Raw genomic sequence first — 19,453 nt, 5'->3', positions numbered from 1 at the left:
TTTGACTTTTAAATGATATTGCTTTCTTTCTCCAGTAAAATAAATAATAATTTATTTACTATTACCTACACCTAGCTACATAAATATAAGATTAAATATTATTATTTTGATAATGACTGAACAGAAAGAGTGGACGTTTAGGAGTAATTTTTAGTAATTTTTTGAATTTTTAGAGTAATCTGAACTCTCCATCTCAATTTTATTATGTCTTTTTCATTTTAACCTTCATACTTGGTAAATAATATAATTCATATAATATAATAAATTATGATGACTAAATTGAGTTACGCTATAAATCTTAGTAGCATACTTAAAAGAGTAGCGATAACAATAAAAACATATGCCTGTACAAGGCCTTGTTTGGCTCTGAAACTCTGAATGCTCTGATAATAAACGATACTGTTGTCGTGTCGTTGAAATATTAGATACCTATATTTAATATGCATTTTTACGTAATTTTTCTTCTGTAGAAACCATAAAGACTAGAGAGAAGGTTTTAATTACTTTAATCAGTATAAATTAATTTTATTTAAAAAATATAAGTGTTTATATAGTATGAAAAATGGTGCAATACACCTACGTAAATTATTTTAAATGTTGTCTTCTTTGTAGTGGAACATATCTATAAAGACCTTGAGATAGATGTAAAAACAGTATTCCTACAAAAACATCTCATTTTTCGCTGTATTATAAAATCACTGACCCGTGCGATAATAACAGTAAAATGGACTAATAGTAAAAAAAAACGGCATCTGTTCATCATTCTTGGAAAAATTCAAAAATTACAGTTTTAGGTCCAACAGTGTATACATTTTCTATATTCTTGCATGTCTATAAATAACTAGCTGTACGCCTATACCTATAATCACATAACGTGATTATTGTAAATAAAATGTATATGATATGTATTGTATAATAATTCTAATAAGTTTTAAAAATAATAATATCACACCTATATTATTGTAAATAATAAATATTGTAATTCATATTTATCCTGTTGGCCGAGAACAGGTAACCAACGACCGCAACATTTATTAAATTCGCTTCTTATTTCTTTATGATTCGTAATTTGTATAGGTATATAAAAATCTTGCCTCGTACATCAAGGTGGATTTTATATAGTGGGTCAATATTTAAGTAAAACCACCTGGTATCAATCATAAACCTTATAAAGTGTCGCTTATACGTACTACTAGACCAGAACTTTACAGCGTATCTGTTCACAACAGCATTACGAGCGGCGGTAAGACAGCTCGCACTAATGTATAGGTGTCTTGACGAAAAAATACAATAATCTATAAATATATCGATGTCTTATTCTACTACCCCACACTAGCAAACATATTGAGTAAACGAGTAAACAAAGATCGCCCTATAATCTATATGCTGTTACGCTTTCCATACACTTATTGCTTGTCTAGTGGTCCATATAGTATCAACTGTCAAATAGAAATTTCTTATCTACCTATAAATAATAAATCTATTGTGGCTGCTAGAAAATTGTTTTATCGCAACAAAGCTGCGTGGAGTGCGTACTGGGTGTATAATATAAGTATTAATATGGGAATATCGCCTCAGCCCTCAGGTGAAGATGCAATTTACCAGCCAAAACTATAATAATTTTGTGAACTCTAAAATAAATAGTACCACAATAGCACAACTAAGTATATGGGTACCTACATGATATTATAGTGTCGAGTAAAACAATACAAATTTAAAATGAAAATGCTATTTAAATTTGATTTAAGTACAATTAGTATTTAGTATTTTCCTAACAAAAACAAATATAATGACAAGAAAAATTATTTTGTAGGGTGTATGGGTGTTACTAATTTAGACAATTTTTATTTGATCTCACATTGACCAAAAACCACATTCTGGTTTATAATTTTAAATTTAATTTAAGTCGTTAAATTTAAAATACCTTCATATTATTGTTGTGATTGGCCTCCTATAAGGTCCAGGACTTGGAAGCCTTTGCTAACGGACGAGACCGCCTCTGTATTTAAATAAAAGTAAAATTATTTAAATTAAAATTAAAATATTGGAAATATGAATTTTAAGTCCAAAATAACACAATGAAATACTTTTATGATTTCAAATGTTGCTCAAAAATTGATAGTAGATGCTTGATACCTATATAGGTCACAATTTTTTTATACTTTCCATTTTCTTTCAAAATTATAATTATATAGCTTGTTATTAGTACTAATGTATAATGTATAATTCGATATTTTTATTTATAATATAACATAATTTTTAACATAATCTTTATTTGAATTTAAAATTGCAGCAAGGAATAGGGATCTAATATAAATAATCGGGCATAATATTATGGTATAAATACATGACCACGCATTGAATTACAAAATCACTACAAAGAAAAATTGATTTTAAAGCTATTGATTTATATTCTGAAAACACTGATTGGTTTTTGTAGAAAACAAACATGGTTAAAATTGAAATTCGTATAAGGAATACAAAATGTGGAAAGTTGATAAAGTTGAAAAAACAGGATCACAATTTTGGAGTACCTATAAATTATAATGGTTCGGTAAAATAAAATAAAACAATTTTACGATTTGTATTATTGTATAGCCGTATAGACCGTATAGTAATAACTAATAAGTAATAAGTACATTATTAAGATCCTATATGTCTATATACTGTCAACGTATTTGATAATTGTTAAATTTCCGATTAAGTTGAACTAATTAATAATGATTATAAAGGTGAACAATAGTTTTTTACTAATTATAACAGAGACTGATACGTATGATATTATGATGAAAATAATTAATAACTGTACTTATTTATACACCTAGGCAGTAGGTATATGGCTATGACCTATGGCTATACCTATTTAATGTTAATTAATTTTTCTAGTGCACGAAGCAGGTTGCACAAGTTAACTTATCCGTTCGTAACAGTATTCCTGTTGAAAATATGTCATCGGAAACATATATTGTAGGAATCGTATTTTTGTTTAATCATAACATTATACATTGAAAACGTAATTCGTTTGAAATATATTGTGTCACCACTCATCGTGTCGGAAACAAATCAGCTAGGAAATGTAATTTTATGGAACATATTCTATTGGAAACATCGATATTATGTTTTGGTGAGTTGGAACTGTAACATATTGAACTATATTTTATTGGAATCGTATTTGCTCGGAAACTTATTTTCATTAAAAATATTTCGTTGGTAATGTTCCTGTATTACATGGTAATCGGTAAAAAAGCCTGGACTCATTTTTTTTTACCATTGAACAAAAATCCCAAGCACATTTTTATTGTCAGACAAAAAGTCCAGGCGTACAAAATATTCTATTACATTTTAATTTATGATTGTATCAATAATTTATAATATTAAATCATTAATATTAATATAAAAGGAATAATTATTTTCTTATATACCTACAATATTATATAATATACTAATTGATTACTATTCCTTACACAGTTATACTTATTATTCAAATTAATGGTCAGTAATGGTAAGTTCTAAAGTAAATTCTAAACTGCATAGGACATTGCTTAAGAAAAAGGAACTTATTCTAATTATTACTATTATTACCATAGTAGAGTGATCGATATTCGTATGGACTATTAAAAATTATTATTAACAATTAAAAATTGTTTATACTATTTGTAAAAGCCAAAAGGTTATTTATATTTGTTCATACATATTTTTGAACTTATTTTTTTTTATGACAATTATTTAAATTTTTTCATGGAACTATTAATATATGTTAACTCTAGGTAAGTATAAGGAATAGTAATCAAATATAATATTATATTAAAACTGTATATTTATATAGGAAAATTAATTTCATTTTCTAATTGTATATTTATATATGTATAGCCATAGGTATACCTGTATACTATATTATATAATTATTAATCAAAATGCAACAGAATATTTTTTACCTTCGGAATTTTGTTTGAAAATTAAAAAAATGAGTCCGGACTTTTTATCCAACTTTTTTCAAAACAGACTTTGTCTAGAATTTACATTATATTGAGTTACCGGGTGACGGTAAACGGTTCTAAATGAATACTTTTTAGATGAAATACGGTTTTGAGCTGCTTATACCCATTATACCGTTTAGTGTTTCGTCAAAATACCTTTCAAATATGATTCCAATATAATATCTGCAAACGTTTAAATTTCCAAATACGTCGAATATACATATTTTCGAATAAACACGTTTCCTAGAAAAAAATATATTTTCCGAATTTTTAAGTTCTGACATTCCGGCCAATTTATTTTCCGACAAATTTAATTATGTTTCGGGCAAACTTTTATGACGAGGGCTATATTTTATTGGAAAATACCGATGAAAGTACCAATTTTGCCATAGTGACGGTTGACGGCGAGCGATGCTAAAACGATGTCACATTGTCACATAGATTATATTGATTATAATATCTACGTTCACATGTGCCCATATGATAATTCTATCACATAAGGCTATGAGCCCATTACCAATTTTATCAATAATATAATATTATGTTCGACTTGCATTAGCGTAAGTTTTTCAAACTCGTTTCTACAATCCTTAAGTCGTTTCCGATAAGTGCTCAATCTTGAGATTGTCGCCGCTTGGGACTTGGGAGAACACCAACGCCCGCGTCGTCGTCTCGTCTCACCCGAACAGCACAATAATTAATAATGGTCAAAAAGTCGGTTGGGCGTCACACCCCTTTTTGAGCGCGTACAGAAATCCGTTGAAATCGCCGTCGTCGCCGCACCGTTATTGGTCGGTTACATCCGACGCTGGTGTAAAAACTAACAACGGTCGGACAGTCGGACCACGCCGTCGTCGTCCCGGTGCTTGTGGAGGAGGTTAGAGTGCGTGGCTACCACGGTCATACGGTGGTTGTCTCGGAGTGGTTATGGTGGGGACACACGTTGAGGAGCCGCGTCGTAGCCTATTATAGTACTCACGGTGGTGGTCCGCGAAAGAGTGTACGCGCAACGACGTGACGTGTGTGAACGCCGCCTGGTCGGTTCCCACCGCGTGCGCGTGGAAACCGGTTACTCACCGCCACCGCGCCATTGGGGTGCCTGGCCGGGCGGCACATGTGGGGAGGGGGTCCTCCGGGAATGTACGTTACGAAATTTTCTACGGCGTCGCCAGTCGCACGGGTCCGTTTGCAACCGTCGTTCCTCAGTCGCACTTCGCCGTCGCCGTCGTCGTTGGCGCGCGTCCTCGTATCACTCCGCCGCGTTTCTTTCCCTTTCCCCTCTCACCTGCGAAACCAACGTCTCTGATAATAATAATAACGCGATTTCGCAGCAAAATTCCCGTGATTTCGCACTGGTCTTGTGCGCGCCTTGTCGTCGTCGGTTAACGAAAATCATCGTTAAAATATCAAAAGTTTCGTCCGTTACCTTTTTTTTAAATTTTCGCCGATGAGTCGTATAGTTCGGTTTGCTTTTCGTTTATTCGCAAATGTCTTCTGACGTGTTCAAATCGTGACTCGTTTTGTGGTCGTCGGCGGTGGTGTGCCGTGCCGTGCCGCGCGTGAGTGTGTGTGTGTGTTTTTTGACGTGTGATGCCGTTGTCGTTCAAAAAAATCTTTTCGCGAAAACTGCTGTTCAGCCCGAAAGTCATGGGTAACGCGGCGTCGCATCACGAGCCGTTGGACCGGGTCGCCAGCCACGCGGGCTCGACGTTCCGGCGTTCGTCCAGTTGTCGGCATAGCAAATCCTCCAAGGTACGACGGTCGTCCGCAACGGACGGTATCGAAATAATTTAATCATAATACTATCCAGCTGTATAACCAGGGATGGAAGGGGAGGGGCAAAGAGCCGAATATAACGACTGTCTAGAGATGTTGACAGATCTTATAACAAAATCACCCAGAAGAATGAAAGTTTTTGATTGGAATTTGACACAATAGTAATAAAAAAGTTGTTTAACACATTATTAACTCAGTAGGATGAATTTAATATTATACATCTGGTCATATACCTAATATAATAACTAAGAAGTAGGTACACCAGTATTCTCTAGAGCTAACAATAGAAATTCAATTTTTATAAGGTCTTTATAAGGCCCCCCCCCTTTTTCCAGAAATCCTGGCCACACCACTGCTTATTATAGGTACTCATCGATTATTGTATGGCCATATAGTAACCATGGCCCGCGGACACGTCGTCACGAGTAACGAGTAACTACGTCATTTTATCGATGTCACCGACGGACGATGAAAAATCGAAAATCCGCATGTGTTCAGCCGTCGTCCGCGTGCATGATATTATTTTTTATTTTATTTTATGCGCAAACACGCGTACCGGTTGGTTGCGACCTTGTGTCCCGTAGTCCGTCGTGCAATAATATTATTATGCTAATAATATAAATTATTATTCTGTGTATTAATATAGGTACCTGCGTTATAATATTATTGTGTTCACGTTTCGAGAATACACCCAACTCACAGACGCACATTGTTTGTGTTATGTATACCTACATACCGTGTGGTGGGTGGGCGTTTTATCGATAAATAGTAATTACAACGTTTTTTTTATTCGCGATCCGCTAGGGACAACAAAGATAAATCGGCTACGACTCAGCAGTCCCCCACCTCCTGTGCACTTCGCATTACGTCGATCGCTTTGCTCGATGGTTATGACTGAGATAAAGAGTTAATTTTTCTTTTGCTTTTCAACTCGGAATAGATAGTTGAAGAATCCATTGTAACAATCAAGCTTTTTCCAGTTAATGTATAAAAAAAAACAGTACGTTAAGTTAAAATCACGTTCTAAACAAAATACCTATCTATATAACCATTGTTAAATCGAATTATCTGATTTGTTTAATCATTCTGTACAATATACAGCAGTGGTTTTAAGTATAATATTAATGATTCAGTTGACACAGACATGGGCATTTCTTTTACTACACAGATTCCGTACCTGTAAGAAAGTTAGAACTGATAGATAAGATGCATATTTAAAATAATTTTAAAGTTGCGCAATCATTATTCATTAGATATATTATGTGGGAACCTGCAGGGTTGTAACTTAAATTTAAAATGATAATCAACTTCTCTTTTACCGAGTTAATTTTTCTCCATACCTATTTACTTTAAACTTTTAGAATTAAACATGGTATTGTTTTTTAATTATTAATTTGTAAGTTAAGGCTTAACGTTGACTTAGGAAACTCAAATTAATCTTTTCAAACCACTTTGAACTACCTTGGCTGTGCCGAGAAATCGCAATTTTTGTTTTATAAAAACTGAAGATACCGAGATAGGTTGTCTGTGTAATATTCGTGGTAGTTGTGCAATAATTTTTCTTATTTCTTTCAAACCACCTTAAAAATCGCCTCGCGTGCAATGTCGACATTGTTTTGGGACCATGTGAACAACGTTGTATCACTTGTATTATTATATATTCAATAGCATGTGCTGTGATGAGAATATTACGAGGAATATTATACACAATATATTATTATTGTTATACGTCGCGTGGTTCGTTTCGTTTTTGTTTTGCTTGATTTTACGTAACTGTGTGCGGAATATTATGTCGAGGTTCCTCTAGTTGTTCTATTTTGTCTTTCTGTTTTTGTTCATGACATTATAAGTAGTTATCACGTACAACGTTAGCGTACTCCAACGACTTGGAAAAGTCCATTGGTATTTTTTTGTTCATTTCTATATAGTTACCTCTGTATACTTGGAATAGGTAACCTCCGTCTACTGTCCAGGCAAGTGACGCCCAACCATTAACCTTATCAAATAGAAATATACAAATTAATACAATCACCTATTTATTTCCAAAATATTCGTATTCTCTTTTTTTATTAATTTAAACACATCGATACAACATATGTCACTTAGACAGGTACAATGACCTATAGTGATGAAAATGGAATATTTATTTAATTTATATTATTGTTCACATTAAGGCAACATATTTTTACTATTATGGTCCCCTGAAAAAAAAGTTGGGCATCACTGGTTTAGCCTCTGTAACGACCTGCTAGTCGGTATAGTATGGATACCTCGAATAGTCTATATAGATACCTAGTATAGTAAGGTATTTTAATGCATTATATGCATCGTTTATAAGAAACTATTGGATTTTTGGACACCTGTTGTCCATGTTATAATAAAAATGTTATGTTGTTTACGAATTTCTTGAACAAATACATTTTAATTGAAATACTAGAATACACCTTGTAGTAATATTATTTGCTTAATGAAGTTTGGACTCGTATGTATTAAATTGTACTTCAAAAAATGTGTAATATTCACGGTCAGTCCATTTATACATCACGTATTACGTTTACATTTAGGTATAATGTTATCATTTTATTTTAATTGAATATAAGTGATATGCATTATAGCCAATAGTAGTAAGTTGGTGACATTTCTTTGTCTTTTATCACGATTACTGCAGATTAGTAATAAAGGCTTTACACATTATGTTGTCTTAAATGCCAATACGATTCGAATAGGTACGCTTTAAAAAAAGTATACGTCCCTACAACCAGTTAAATGTTAAAATGATAAAATGATTATATAAACGAAAATTATCACTAGACCACAACTATCAAAATATTAAAAACTGTGTAGTGTGTAGTGTATATCATAAATCATAATGTAAACAATTCAATTTAAAATTTAAAATTAAAAATATCTTTATTTAACAATGTACTAAAGAATGTTCCACGGCCGTGGCGTTTGGATTTTGTCATATGGTAGGGATTCTGAAAACTACGACGTAACCCCACCACCATAAAAAAGTTAGACATTATGCTCACTATGCGTATTATTGTGATAGTGACTTCTTAAGGTAATAGAAATGCTTACACGAATATGTCATTTATAAAATACTTACGGTTGATAACAAACATAAACACTTTAAACGATGATAATTATTTTATACGCGGCATATATTGCCTAATAATATATAGTATACATAAATGTATACAAACAATTATACAATATAGCAATCGATTATACCTACGTAATTGGGAACGTCAAATTGTCAATTCATCATAAATATTTTTACAGATATTTTTATAAATATCATCTATCTCAACGAAATAGATTTGTTTGTACTTACCGCAGTACAATAATTATAGTGTACAGTATAGTGTAGACGTTAAAAATTAATCTTTTCCACTTCCGTGAATTGTGTTCCGAAAATGAATTATAATATAAACATTGAGTATAGAAATTGCAAAGCAATCGTTTCTCAATGCACCTAATAATAGAATATTTTGAGGTAATGCGTCTAAAACGAACAAAAACGATGACGTATTCGCCCAAGTATATATGAGAACCCGCAGGATATCCGCCGTTTTTTTTCCACGTTTCCGATTCGTTTATCCGAAACAGCTTGAGATCGCGATGTGCAAGAAAACAGCGTGTTGCTATAGGTGTATGGGTACCTTCAACTACTGTCTTACTTCCCCCTTTCGCCCAAACGACTACAATGGAGAACAATATTATAAGGGTGAGTGTGAATTCCCCTCGTAATATACGTATAATGTATGTATTAGATATATTAGGTGGAAAATGTTTAGGGGTGAGTGTACAAAATCCGTTGCCGTCCGTGTCCGTCGCATATATTCCTATATTATTATTATTATAACAGGTTGATCAATGATCGTTTCGTCTCCGAGATCGGTTTAGGAATATAAATGTAGGTACTGGTCTTAATAAATGTATATGTCGCCACTGCAGCAGTCTTTTGTGTTACACGTTTTAGAGTCGCACTCACACATGCTCCATTCAACCCCTATTGCATAATTCACAGTTCACGTCCTGTCTCGAATGTAGCGCCTCTGACGGAAAACATCTCTACATCCGTTAACGTTTCCGCGCAAACAGCCTCCTCTTCCTCCTCTTCCCCGTTCTCCTATATATAGGTATGTCTAAAAATGTTTTTCTACGCGTATCTTCTGGTCGAACATTTCCGGTCGATTTGATGAAAAAAAACTATTCGCCCTGGTACTGTGGTTGTACTACCATTGATTTGATCGCAATCGGTTGCTTGCAATTAATTTAATAATTAGCCGACAACCGATCTATCTATATTCTAAAATATAATATAATATTATCGATTATCGACGAACTGCTGGCTGAAAAATTAAATAGGAAAAAACCCAAGATCTATAATTGCAGAAGTAAAATATATTCTTCTTGGTCGACAAATTTTTATCACATCTCTCTCTCGTTCTCTCTCTCTCTCTCTCTCTCTCATTCCGGTCCATCGGCGTCGTTGGTCTTTCTGCAATCGTGTCTCAACGTGGAGCTGATATTCTCGTTTTATTATTACATACGTATATATATTTATATATTTTATTATTTATTCTCCGAGAATGTTTCTCCGCCGGTTGACCTTGCGCGCGGGGGCTTTCACGAGGTCGTTCACACGGGGGGGAATGGCTGGCTGTGATGTGGCTACACACGTAGGTACTGTATTATATTATTATGCGTAGGTACGTATCTACGCGTACGGTAAAATCGATTTTCGTAGTTTTCTATTCTGGGCGGCGGGCCCGTAGCAGGTCCACACGAATAAAACCTTTTACACAACCCTAATGGTGGCGGGGGGAGGGATGCTATTTTTAAAACACGCCACCGGTGCTGCAGTTTGTTGTGTATAGGAGCAGCTGCGCGACGAGTGAGCATCGCTGCAGAGCATCTGGTCTCAGCGTCGATATATTTTGTAGTAATAAGGCCGTGTGTTTATGGTATTATATATTTTATTATGTTATATAGTCGTGGACTCGTGGTGTAGGCGTAGTATGATATAGAAGTAGTCTGTAGTTGTCGAGGTTTGTTGTACCGGCTTGCTTTCGTTCGGTTTATACGCACACGACAGTCGGTACGACTCTATCTATATACTGACGAAATAACATATAGATGCTCGTACCTTACAGCTAAATGTAAAATATTCTTATACGTATACGCATGTAACGCGTTATAATGTCGTTGTCGTCGTCGTCGTCGGAGGCAGAGGCGGTACACCTTGTTTCGATGGTTATACTTGATCGTCGTGTTTAGGAAGCGTTCACGCTCGGCGATTATGGTCATCGCGTAATCGTTCGTTTCGATTGAATTCGAATTAATAATTAATTATTATACACGTACGTTATCGACCACCGTTTACGATCTAACGTATGTTTATTATATATTAATATATTATTATGATAGTACATAATACGGTGAAACTATTGCAAATTATGTCTTTTGTGGTCAATATCATTACCGCGAGTGCGAGCATGAGTACATTTTATGAACATTTTGCACGAAATAAAAATATATTATGCACAATGGACTTGGTAGTATAGGGCAATGAAATAAACAATACTTATGTAGTGATGTGCAGACCTTCGAATAGTTTAATAAATCTACGTGCGTATACTTTTGTATACGATGACGTTCAAATGTACAATAATTGTGCTTAAATATGGCTAAATAAATAATTATTTTCTAAGTGCATACTGAACTTCAATGTGTAAAATATGTAGGTGCATGATAATTTGAAGTCTTCAGAGATCCATAGACTGTACTTTAGCCTCTGAATCAGCTGTCCGTTACCTATAAAAAACTTGTTTCTATATACTTTATTGTTATATAATACATATAGTATTGACGTATTGAAGTTATTATACATAAATATATAATTAGGGTTAAATCAAAGCAACAAAAAGAAATATTTTGTTTACCCATATGATATATGATTATTACCTTTGTATTAGTTTTACAGTACTATGGCCACTTTTAATAATGTTTTAGTTTTTCAGTTTTCTGTGTAGTAGTATTCATATTATTAATTTATAATAAAGAATTAAGAATTAAGAATATAATTAATTTTTCTTCGACAAACTCTTTCATTGTATTTTTATTAAATATTTGTTTTATTATATAATATATTTGTACGTAATACGTGAATATAACACAGTACGATGTAAGTATAGGCACAATCAGTCTTCTTTTGTTCTACCAATGTATGGAAAAAATATTGATAAGTATAACTTAATGTCATACATTATTATCTTGTACGTATACTATTCCAAAATGTTCCTCGAAATATTCTATTTAGACTATTACAAATATTTTATTTCTATTAAATATGAGATTATGACATTAAGCTTGGAAACTTCTAGCATATGTTTTTTTTTGTTACAGTCAAATAAGTTACAGGATAAAATTAAAATCTCATTAGGAATATAATAAAGAATTTAAGCCTAGAATTTAATTTTGTACAACTATCTTATTAGGTTTTTGTTTATAAAAGCATATTATGCATTATCTAGTTTTCTCTGCTAAAATTACTATGGATATTTCCGTTTTTTAGAGCTATTTATAAAGTTCTAAGTCTAATCATGACGCAATCCAGCAAATATCCATGAATAATTTATTTATTCGGGTTTTCTAACAATTATTTATTTCGATTATAGTGTAGAGGTGACATCAATATCTGTAAAATATTTTTTATTTAAAAACATAACAATATGTTCATACTTAATTTGTTTTTTTTTTCAAAATCCTGATCGCCATCAGTATATTATAATACGTTTTCGAGTATATTGTTATACGCCATTTAAAATAATCGTTATCGATCGTTTTATTTAAAATAAACTACGAAATCATATATATTTTTGATACATACCTACTACAATTGTATTTGACTAACTTCAGAGAGCAAGTATTCAAATTTCAAATTGTATAATGCTTACACCGTGTTTCGACAGCGTGTAAGTACGTAACAATTGTTATTATTTTTTATACCTACTCATACACTTCGTCAAATGCATGAAAACAAAATACAATTCAATATAATAACACTGGTTGTAGAAACTCACACCGATGACTCATTAAATTGGGAGAGATTGGTCATAAACTCATAAGTCATAACTCAGTATTGCTAAATGTTTATGATGGCTTACACTGCACTTGACTATTAAAAAAATTATTGAAATCGGTCTATTCTAAATATTTTGTGGTAAGTGATAACATTTATAAAACGTAATTTTTTTATTTTTTATTCCTCATATTATTTTACCATACGGTGCATATGTGTATACCAAATCAATATCAGATTATCACTACATACATAATTATACATGCTTTGATTCACCAAGCATGCTCGCCAATTTTTCCATAATATAATTGTTAAAAATCTGATTTTTAAAATTTTTAAATATATCATGTATTTTCAAATTCTTGAGATTTTTTGTAATACTTAAGGGTATTTTATTAAAAAATAGAAGTTTGTATCGCCGCAGGGCAATTTCTTAAATAATATTTTTTTTAAATGTCTTAAGTAAGAATATTTTAACTTCAAAAATCAGAAATTGAATAAATTCATTATTAAAGGAAATATTGGGGTGAGCATGCTTGGTAAATCACGCTGTATACTGAGTCACAGCTGGTTTATATGCAGAGTGATTCATTGAATGTATTTAGTTTTTAGTAGTTTGGTGAACTGTTTACGAAACGTGTACTAGCTACTAGCTGTAGGCACCAAATATCGGACATACCTGACCAATGAATCGTCAGTGCTGTACGTTAATGTGTCTGAAAAGGAAAAAAAATATGGAACATTTTTTTTGCCGTTTTCATTGTCCATATTTACTTATTTTTGGTACTCTGTTAAAAAAGTATCATTATGTATATGGTATATTGGTATGTTCCTACATAGTTTTTAATATTTAGGTATAATAATAATATGAGCATTAAACATTTTAACGTATTTATATACCATAAATATGTTAACATAATAATTGGTAATAATAGGTACAGGTATATTTTCACAATGTCACTTGTAGTCATTGTCGTTAAACAGTCGTTGACAAAAATTACAATAATGTCTACAGTATAGTGTTAATACTTAAACCTAGTAAATGTTTACGAAAACTAATACTTGAAATTAGTTCTGCTCCATTATATTGTACTATAGTAGTGTTGATCTCGTTTTTATTTTTGTGTTTTAATGTTAGGCTAATAATTACACCTAGACCTAGGTACCTGAATAATTAATTTGGTAATTTTGGCGTACAGAATATTATTTGAACGATGAATCATATAAATTAATAATTATGTCCAATTATGTTAATTTACGTCAGTATGTGTAGTGAAATTCGATGAGCATAACGACATTTACATCTATAGTGTCTTACATTTTTAATAGATATGTATCATGCCTGGTCACATGAACAATCACTAAATATTTAACGAATCGATATTGAGCTAATTGTCCCTTAAACAAGATTTGGCTACCCATCATTGGTCTATTCAATTTCACTGGACAATTAAATCAATACATTTGTTTATATAACCCGGCGTTAGTCTTATAATATTTATTCCGCCGACTGTATAATGGATATACCTATTGCAGACACTCAGTAATGGAAAAATAATATTACTACCTATGTCTTATTTGATTTAATGCACAGTGCACATATTTGCTCGTATAGCTGGGTGTATAAGTTATTAGTATATTATCTTTATTGTTTGAATCAATCATCATAATACAATATATGTTATACAATTATTATTGTATAGTTTACATATACATCAAAACAATAGAAGATTATTAATACTCTTTCAAAAGCTAAAAGCTATAATATAGATAATTAATAATTATATTTATATAGTCATACATAAACACCTTACACTTTGTTATTCTTTCAAAATTACAACCGCCGGTGGTCGATATACCTACCTAACATATAAGGCATAGTTCAAATTATTATTGGAGAGGAATACAATTTATATATATATTTATATCATACATTATAACATGTATATAATGCACAAATGCTCGTGTGATTAAATTTAGTTGGGTTGCATAATTTTTCACACGCCATTCATACGGCAGGTAGCGTTTCTGTCCCGTGTCGTGAAGACACCGATATATTTACGTATTATAATGGTTCTTTTTTGTTGTTGGCGAGCCCCCCTCTTATGGGAACACGAACAGATGCATTTCTAATGTTTTGAGATAGCTATAAGGGTCCAAACCAAAAAAGGACACTTTTCTAGTATTTTCACACAGTTTTTTTTTACTGTGTCCACTGCCTGTGCGTGTGAATTATTATAAAATAAAAAAAAAACATTTTTTCTTATATAAAACCATTGAATTATCTATCTTCAGACTATCGTGTGTTTTATCGCAATAATATCAAATATTATTTAAATGTTCGACAACTTATAAAAACTGTTAAGAACAATGAAAGTTTCTAATGTATTTGTAGACATAGGTATGTAGGTACCTATAATGTATATTGTATATATAGGTAACATTATAAAATCTACAAAAACCTGTCGATTTTGTCTTTGCTCACGTTTATATTGTCATGTATTAATGTATAAACAGGATGTCCGGACAGGTAGATAATAATATAATATACATACATACATACATTCATATACTTTTACACTAAAGTGTAAAATGTTTTATTTACCATAAATGACGAATTCATGAATTATTTTATGCACGAACAACACATTACGTAGTTAGACAAACGAATATTGTCTAATATTATATTTAGATCCAACACAACAATAACATGTCTATGGATTGAATTTAAAAAATAAAATAGTGTATATATTTATGTTTCACGTTTTTTAACGTCGAATGAATGTTATTATGAATAAAATTGGTTTATAACCATTCCGTTTTACGAAGAGCAATCGCCTCGATCTGTTTATATATCCGGAGACCACAGCAATCCTTTTTTTTTAAATAATCATTCGGCTGAATACATTACACGTTGTATTCACGGCATGTTACCCAGATGTTACTATTTTCCCGTTTGGAACACTATACATAATATTATAATACATACAAGTCGTATATTTAACTGCAGCGTCGTTAAGTGCGTATTAAATAGATTGTCTGTATATAATAATAGTATCGTCATCTCGTCATGCATATTATTTCGTAAGTTATAGATATTGAGTATATTATAAGTGTACTGTAGACTGGGATTTTGGCACTAATCCGTCGGAACGTCGGGCCAACGCGTGCAATAAAATCCATACAATATAAATAATATATTATAGGAAGCGGAAATTGCATGCGGTCGTATGCAGCAGTGCCGCACGCGTACGCGACACGTGTTTAATACTCTTTAATGCTCTTTTTCGTGTGCCAACTCAAAGGACGAAGATAGCTCGTGGGAACTATATAAGTATAGTGCGAGTTTAAAAAATAAAAAAACCCTTATCGCGGTAGCCGTTATTATTATCTCCGTTGTGATAGGACAGTCCGTTTAAAATAATATAAAAAAAATCATCCAATTAAAACGAGAACGATCGCCACCCTTACGCGTGGTCCCGATCTCGTCGTTGCAGTGATTTCATGAAGGTTGGACGAATAATATTATATATTATTATAGTATTGCGCGATACGCTTTGATAACTAATGGTCTTTATACAATATAACATACTTATTAAATAGACAGGTCGTGCTATCTATCCTTCCTACTACATCGCAGCACATAATATAGAATCGGTGAAAGTGTAGCGCGTCTTTCGTGTTTTAAACTGACGTAGCAGACTTATAGAGAAGAAAAAAATACATTATAGTATAATAATATAATGTGTTTGTCTATGTGTGCATATAAATTATGCGTTTAAACGTTTTATAATGTCACAGTCGAATCTTATCTATTATAAAAATAAAACCTACACATGGTAATATAATATATAAAATAATGCATATTATAATTTATATGTGTACAATATAATACTATGGGGTATATAATATTGAATGCAGTTATGAGACTGCTAAAACGTGTTTGTCTCGACTCTCGACGTTATTATATTGTATGAAATGTTTACGATCCATAATATATATATATGAGTGTAGTGGTTGTATAATGAAATATCTAAAACAGATAGGTACATTCGATACGAAGTTAAATTTGAACACACCCGGATGTGGTAAATGGTGTACCTAAACAATACACCTGAAGCTCAACAAATATTTAGCTGGTACCTAATAGACAATAATAATATAATATATGAGGGTGACTGTTTAACTGGCTACACTGTTGTTCCTCTATTGATTTCGGCTATTTTTTTAAAAATAACATCAAAAATAAAAATGGTTACGAATTATGTACGTGTATATTATAATATAAGTGATACTTGAAAGGTATACCTTCCCTTCCGTGTATATAATATTATAGGTTATAGGTACGTGACCGTGACTAGTATGCTCTTAGAGGCACTTGTCCTTTCGTCAAATACGACAATATTGCGATACAATTGAATGGATATTTGCTAAACAGGACCTAAGTGGATTAATACGTTTTTAATAAATGTCCATGCACGAGAAACAATAAAAACGCGTGTTTTGCCTACTATTATGTGTTTAATTAATTTGTACTTAATGACCCATCATCATAATCTTAATCAAATAGTAACTATAATCTAATTCCTATACTAAATTACAAATTCAAGATTTCTTTTTTACATATTTGAAAATCTGTCAATTATTTTATAGCTGTAGGTAATATTATGTTGATTATAGTCTCTGTGAACATTCAGCAATGCCAATTAATTTAGTTTCTCTTGCAGACTTGGCCCATGCTTGATCTTAGCCATATCTTAAATTTACATAAATATGTGAAAAGAATTCCAAAATATATACAAAAAGCAAATATATAAGGCGAAAGTATACAAGTTCAAACACTGCAGCGCAGCGCTGACACTCATTCCAATCAAACGCCACTTCTGGGAGACAGGTCGACTTTCCCAGCTTTATAATACACTACTATGCCATAACTGTATGGCTAAGGACGACTCGTTTGTGTTATAATTCACCATTCTCGTATTCTTCCGCCTTTCTGACAACACAGATTGTGACACCTTTGATCTGGGGCACAGGCCAAATTACCAACATCGACTCCTAGCCAGGACTTACTGTTTCGAGTTCTGTTCAACATTATAAGACATGTGATACTACTGCTATCCAAGTTATCCAACTATAAATATTACCATGAACCAATAATTATATATTTATCAAATTTAATTCAACATTTCCCTACTTTTGATGAGATTTGTATTACTAATTCAAACATTTTTAATTTTCGTAATTTATAACTGCAACCTTTATCTGTATGACATTATGTTGCGAAGTTCATATTTTATGGATTCCATTTACGTATCGCATTCCTGGAATAATAATGACATTACTCAAAAAATGTCATTATTAGGAAAATGTTTACAAACTAAACGTTTCAGAATATTACACATGTATAATCTTATATCAAGTGGTTATCAGCAGTAGCCGTAAAAGGCTGTTTCTCTCTGTGCACAGAAATTACGCCATTATAATAAAAATAAACGTCCGCTGGAAAAGTTTCTTGATCATTCGGGACCCAGAGTTTTTCTTCGATTCCCAACACTAGGAGGCGCCAATTTAAATAACAAAAATTTAAAAACATACCAGCACGTGGCGCACCAAATAGTAGAAAAGATGGCATCATATCGTATGACATCCCTTGTGAACATTTTTCTGAAACTATTCGACACTGCACGGGCATAGCACCACCAAACTTAAAAAGTCACGGTGCATTATCTCAGTTCATATAAATCATGCTATAAATAATTCAACATAATGCTAGACGAACTTCGAAAATATTTTATCATCCTAGTGCAATAATTGGAAAATATTAATAGATCCCTTAAAAAGTGTAGGTAATCGTCTTGTTTGCAGCCACTTCATTATTCACAAATCAACAGGTTTAAATATGTATAGGTACTACCATCATAAGGCTACCATTCCAACGCCGCCTAAGACCAAGACATCTCCACGGCTTAACTACTTACATTCCATTTAACGTATATAGTATTAAACTATACTAATCACTGACTCAACGTCTCCATTAAATTTATGTTAATTATTTATTTATCGCAATTAGTATAAAATTACGAACTATATATGTATGTACATAATATCGCATCACTCCTACATTTTAATCAACACGGATGTCGGATTCATATCTTCAATAGCGAATCACTTGGGGGGATGAGGAGAGAATCGCCGCTCCCCACCCCCGAATAAGCCACTGAGTCGTAGTTATATTCGGTTTACTTGTATATAATGTATATAGTATGCATATACACTATACGTATTATATACCTACTATATGTATATATATAAACGTAAAATAATGTTCGGAAATATTCGCGCTCTGCCGAGCGTGAACGCGGAAGCGATCCGCCCAAAGGGTTTATCCCACGGTCATCGTCGTTTCGCACTGATCTCTTCTGTTGACGGCAACTGCTGCTGTACACCGTGTTCCATGGTATATACGTACGGTATAACCCGATAATATTGAAACAAAAAAACGATACCGTGACGAAGCCGCCGCCGGTCAACGCACCATAACTATATATACATGTGCAGTATCGTATCATATACACAGATATAAAATATCATATCATTATAATATAGG

General features: G+C 32.4%; 1 protein-coding gene across 3 annotated transcripts in view; it reads left to right on the top strand.

Moving 5' to 3' along the window:
• The window catches only part of LOC111026415 (protein numb-like), a 34,705-nt gene that overhangs the window by 5,214 nt on the left and 10,038 nt on the right, over nucleotides 1-19,453 (top strand). Inside the window, exon 1 of one of the 3 annotated variants that reach the window (XM_022304491.1) lies at nucleotides 5,153-5,729. The exons of 1 other annotated variant lie outside the window; for it this stretch is intronic. In XM_022304491.1, the coding sequence (XP_022160183.1) occupies nucleotides 5,568-5,729 (162 nt within the window). In that variant the 5' untranslated portion in view covers nucleotides 5,153-5,567. Of the gene's footprint in view, nucleotides 1-5,152; nucleotides 5,730-19,453 lie in introns of those variants that run through there. One more of the 3 variants, XM_022304492.1, reaches the window with a different exon arrangement.

Source organism: Myzus persicae, unplaced genomic scaffold (assembly GCF_001856785.1).
Source record: "Myzus persicae strain clone G006 unplaced genomic scaffold, MPER_G0061.0, whole genome shotgun sequence".
NCBI lineage: Eukaryota > Metazoa > Arthropoda > Insecta > Hemiptera > Aphididae > Myzus > Myzus persicae.
Note: the sequence above shows the minus strand (reverse complement) of the source record. Positions and strands in the feature narration are given on the sequence as shown.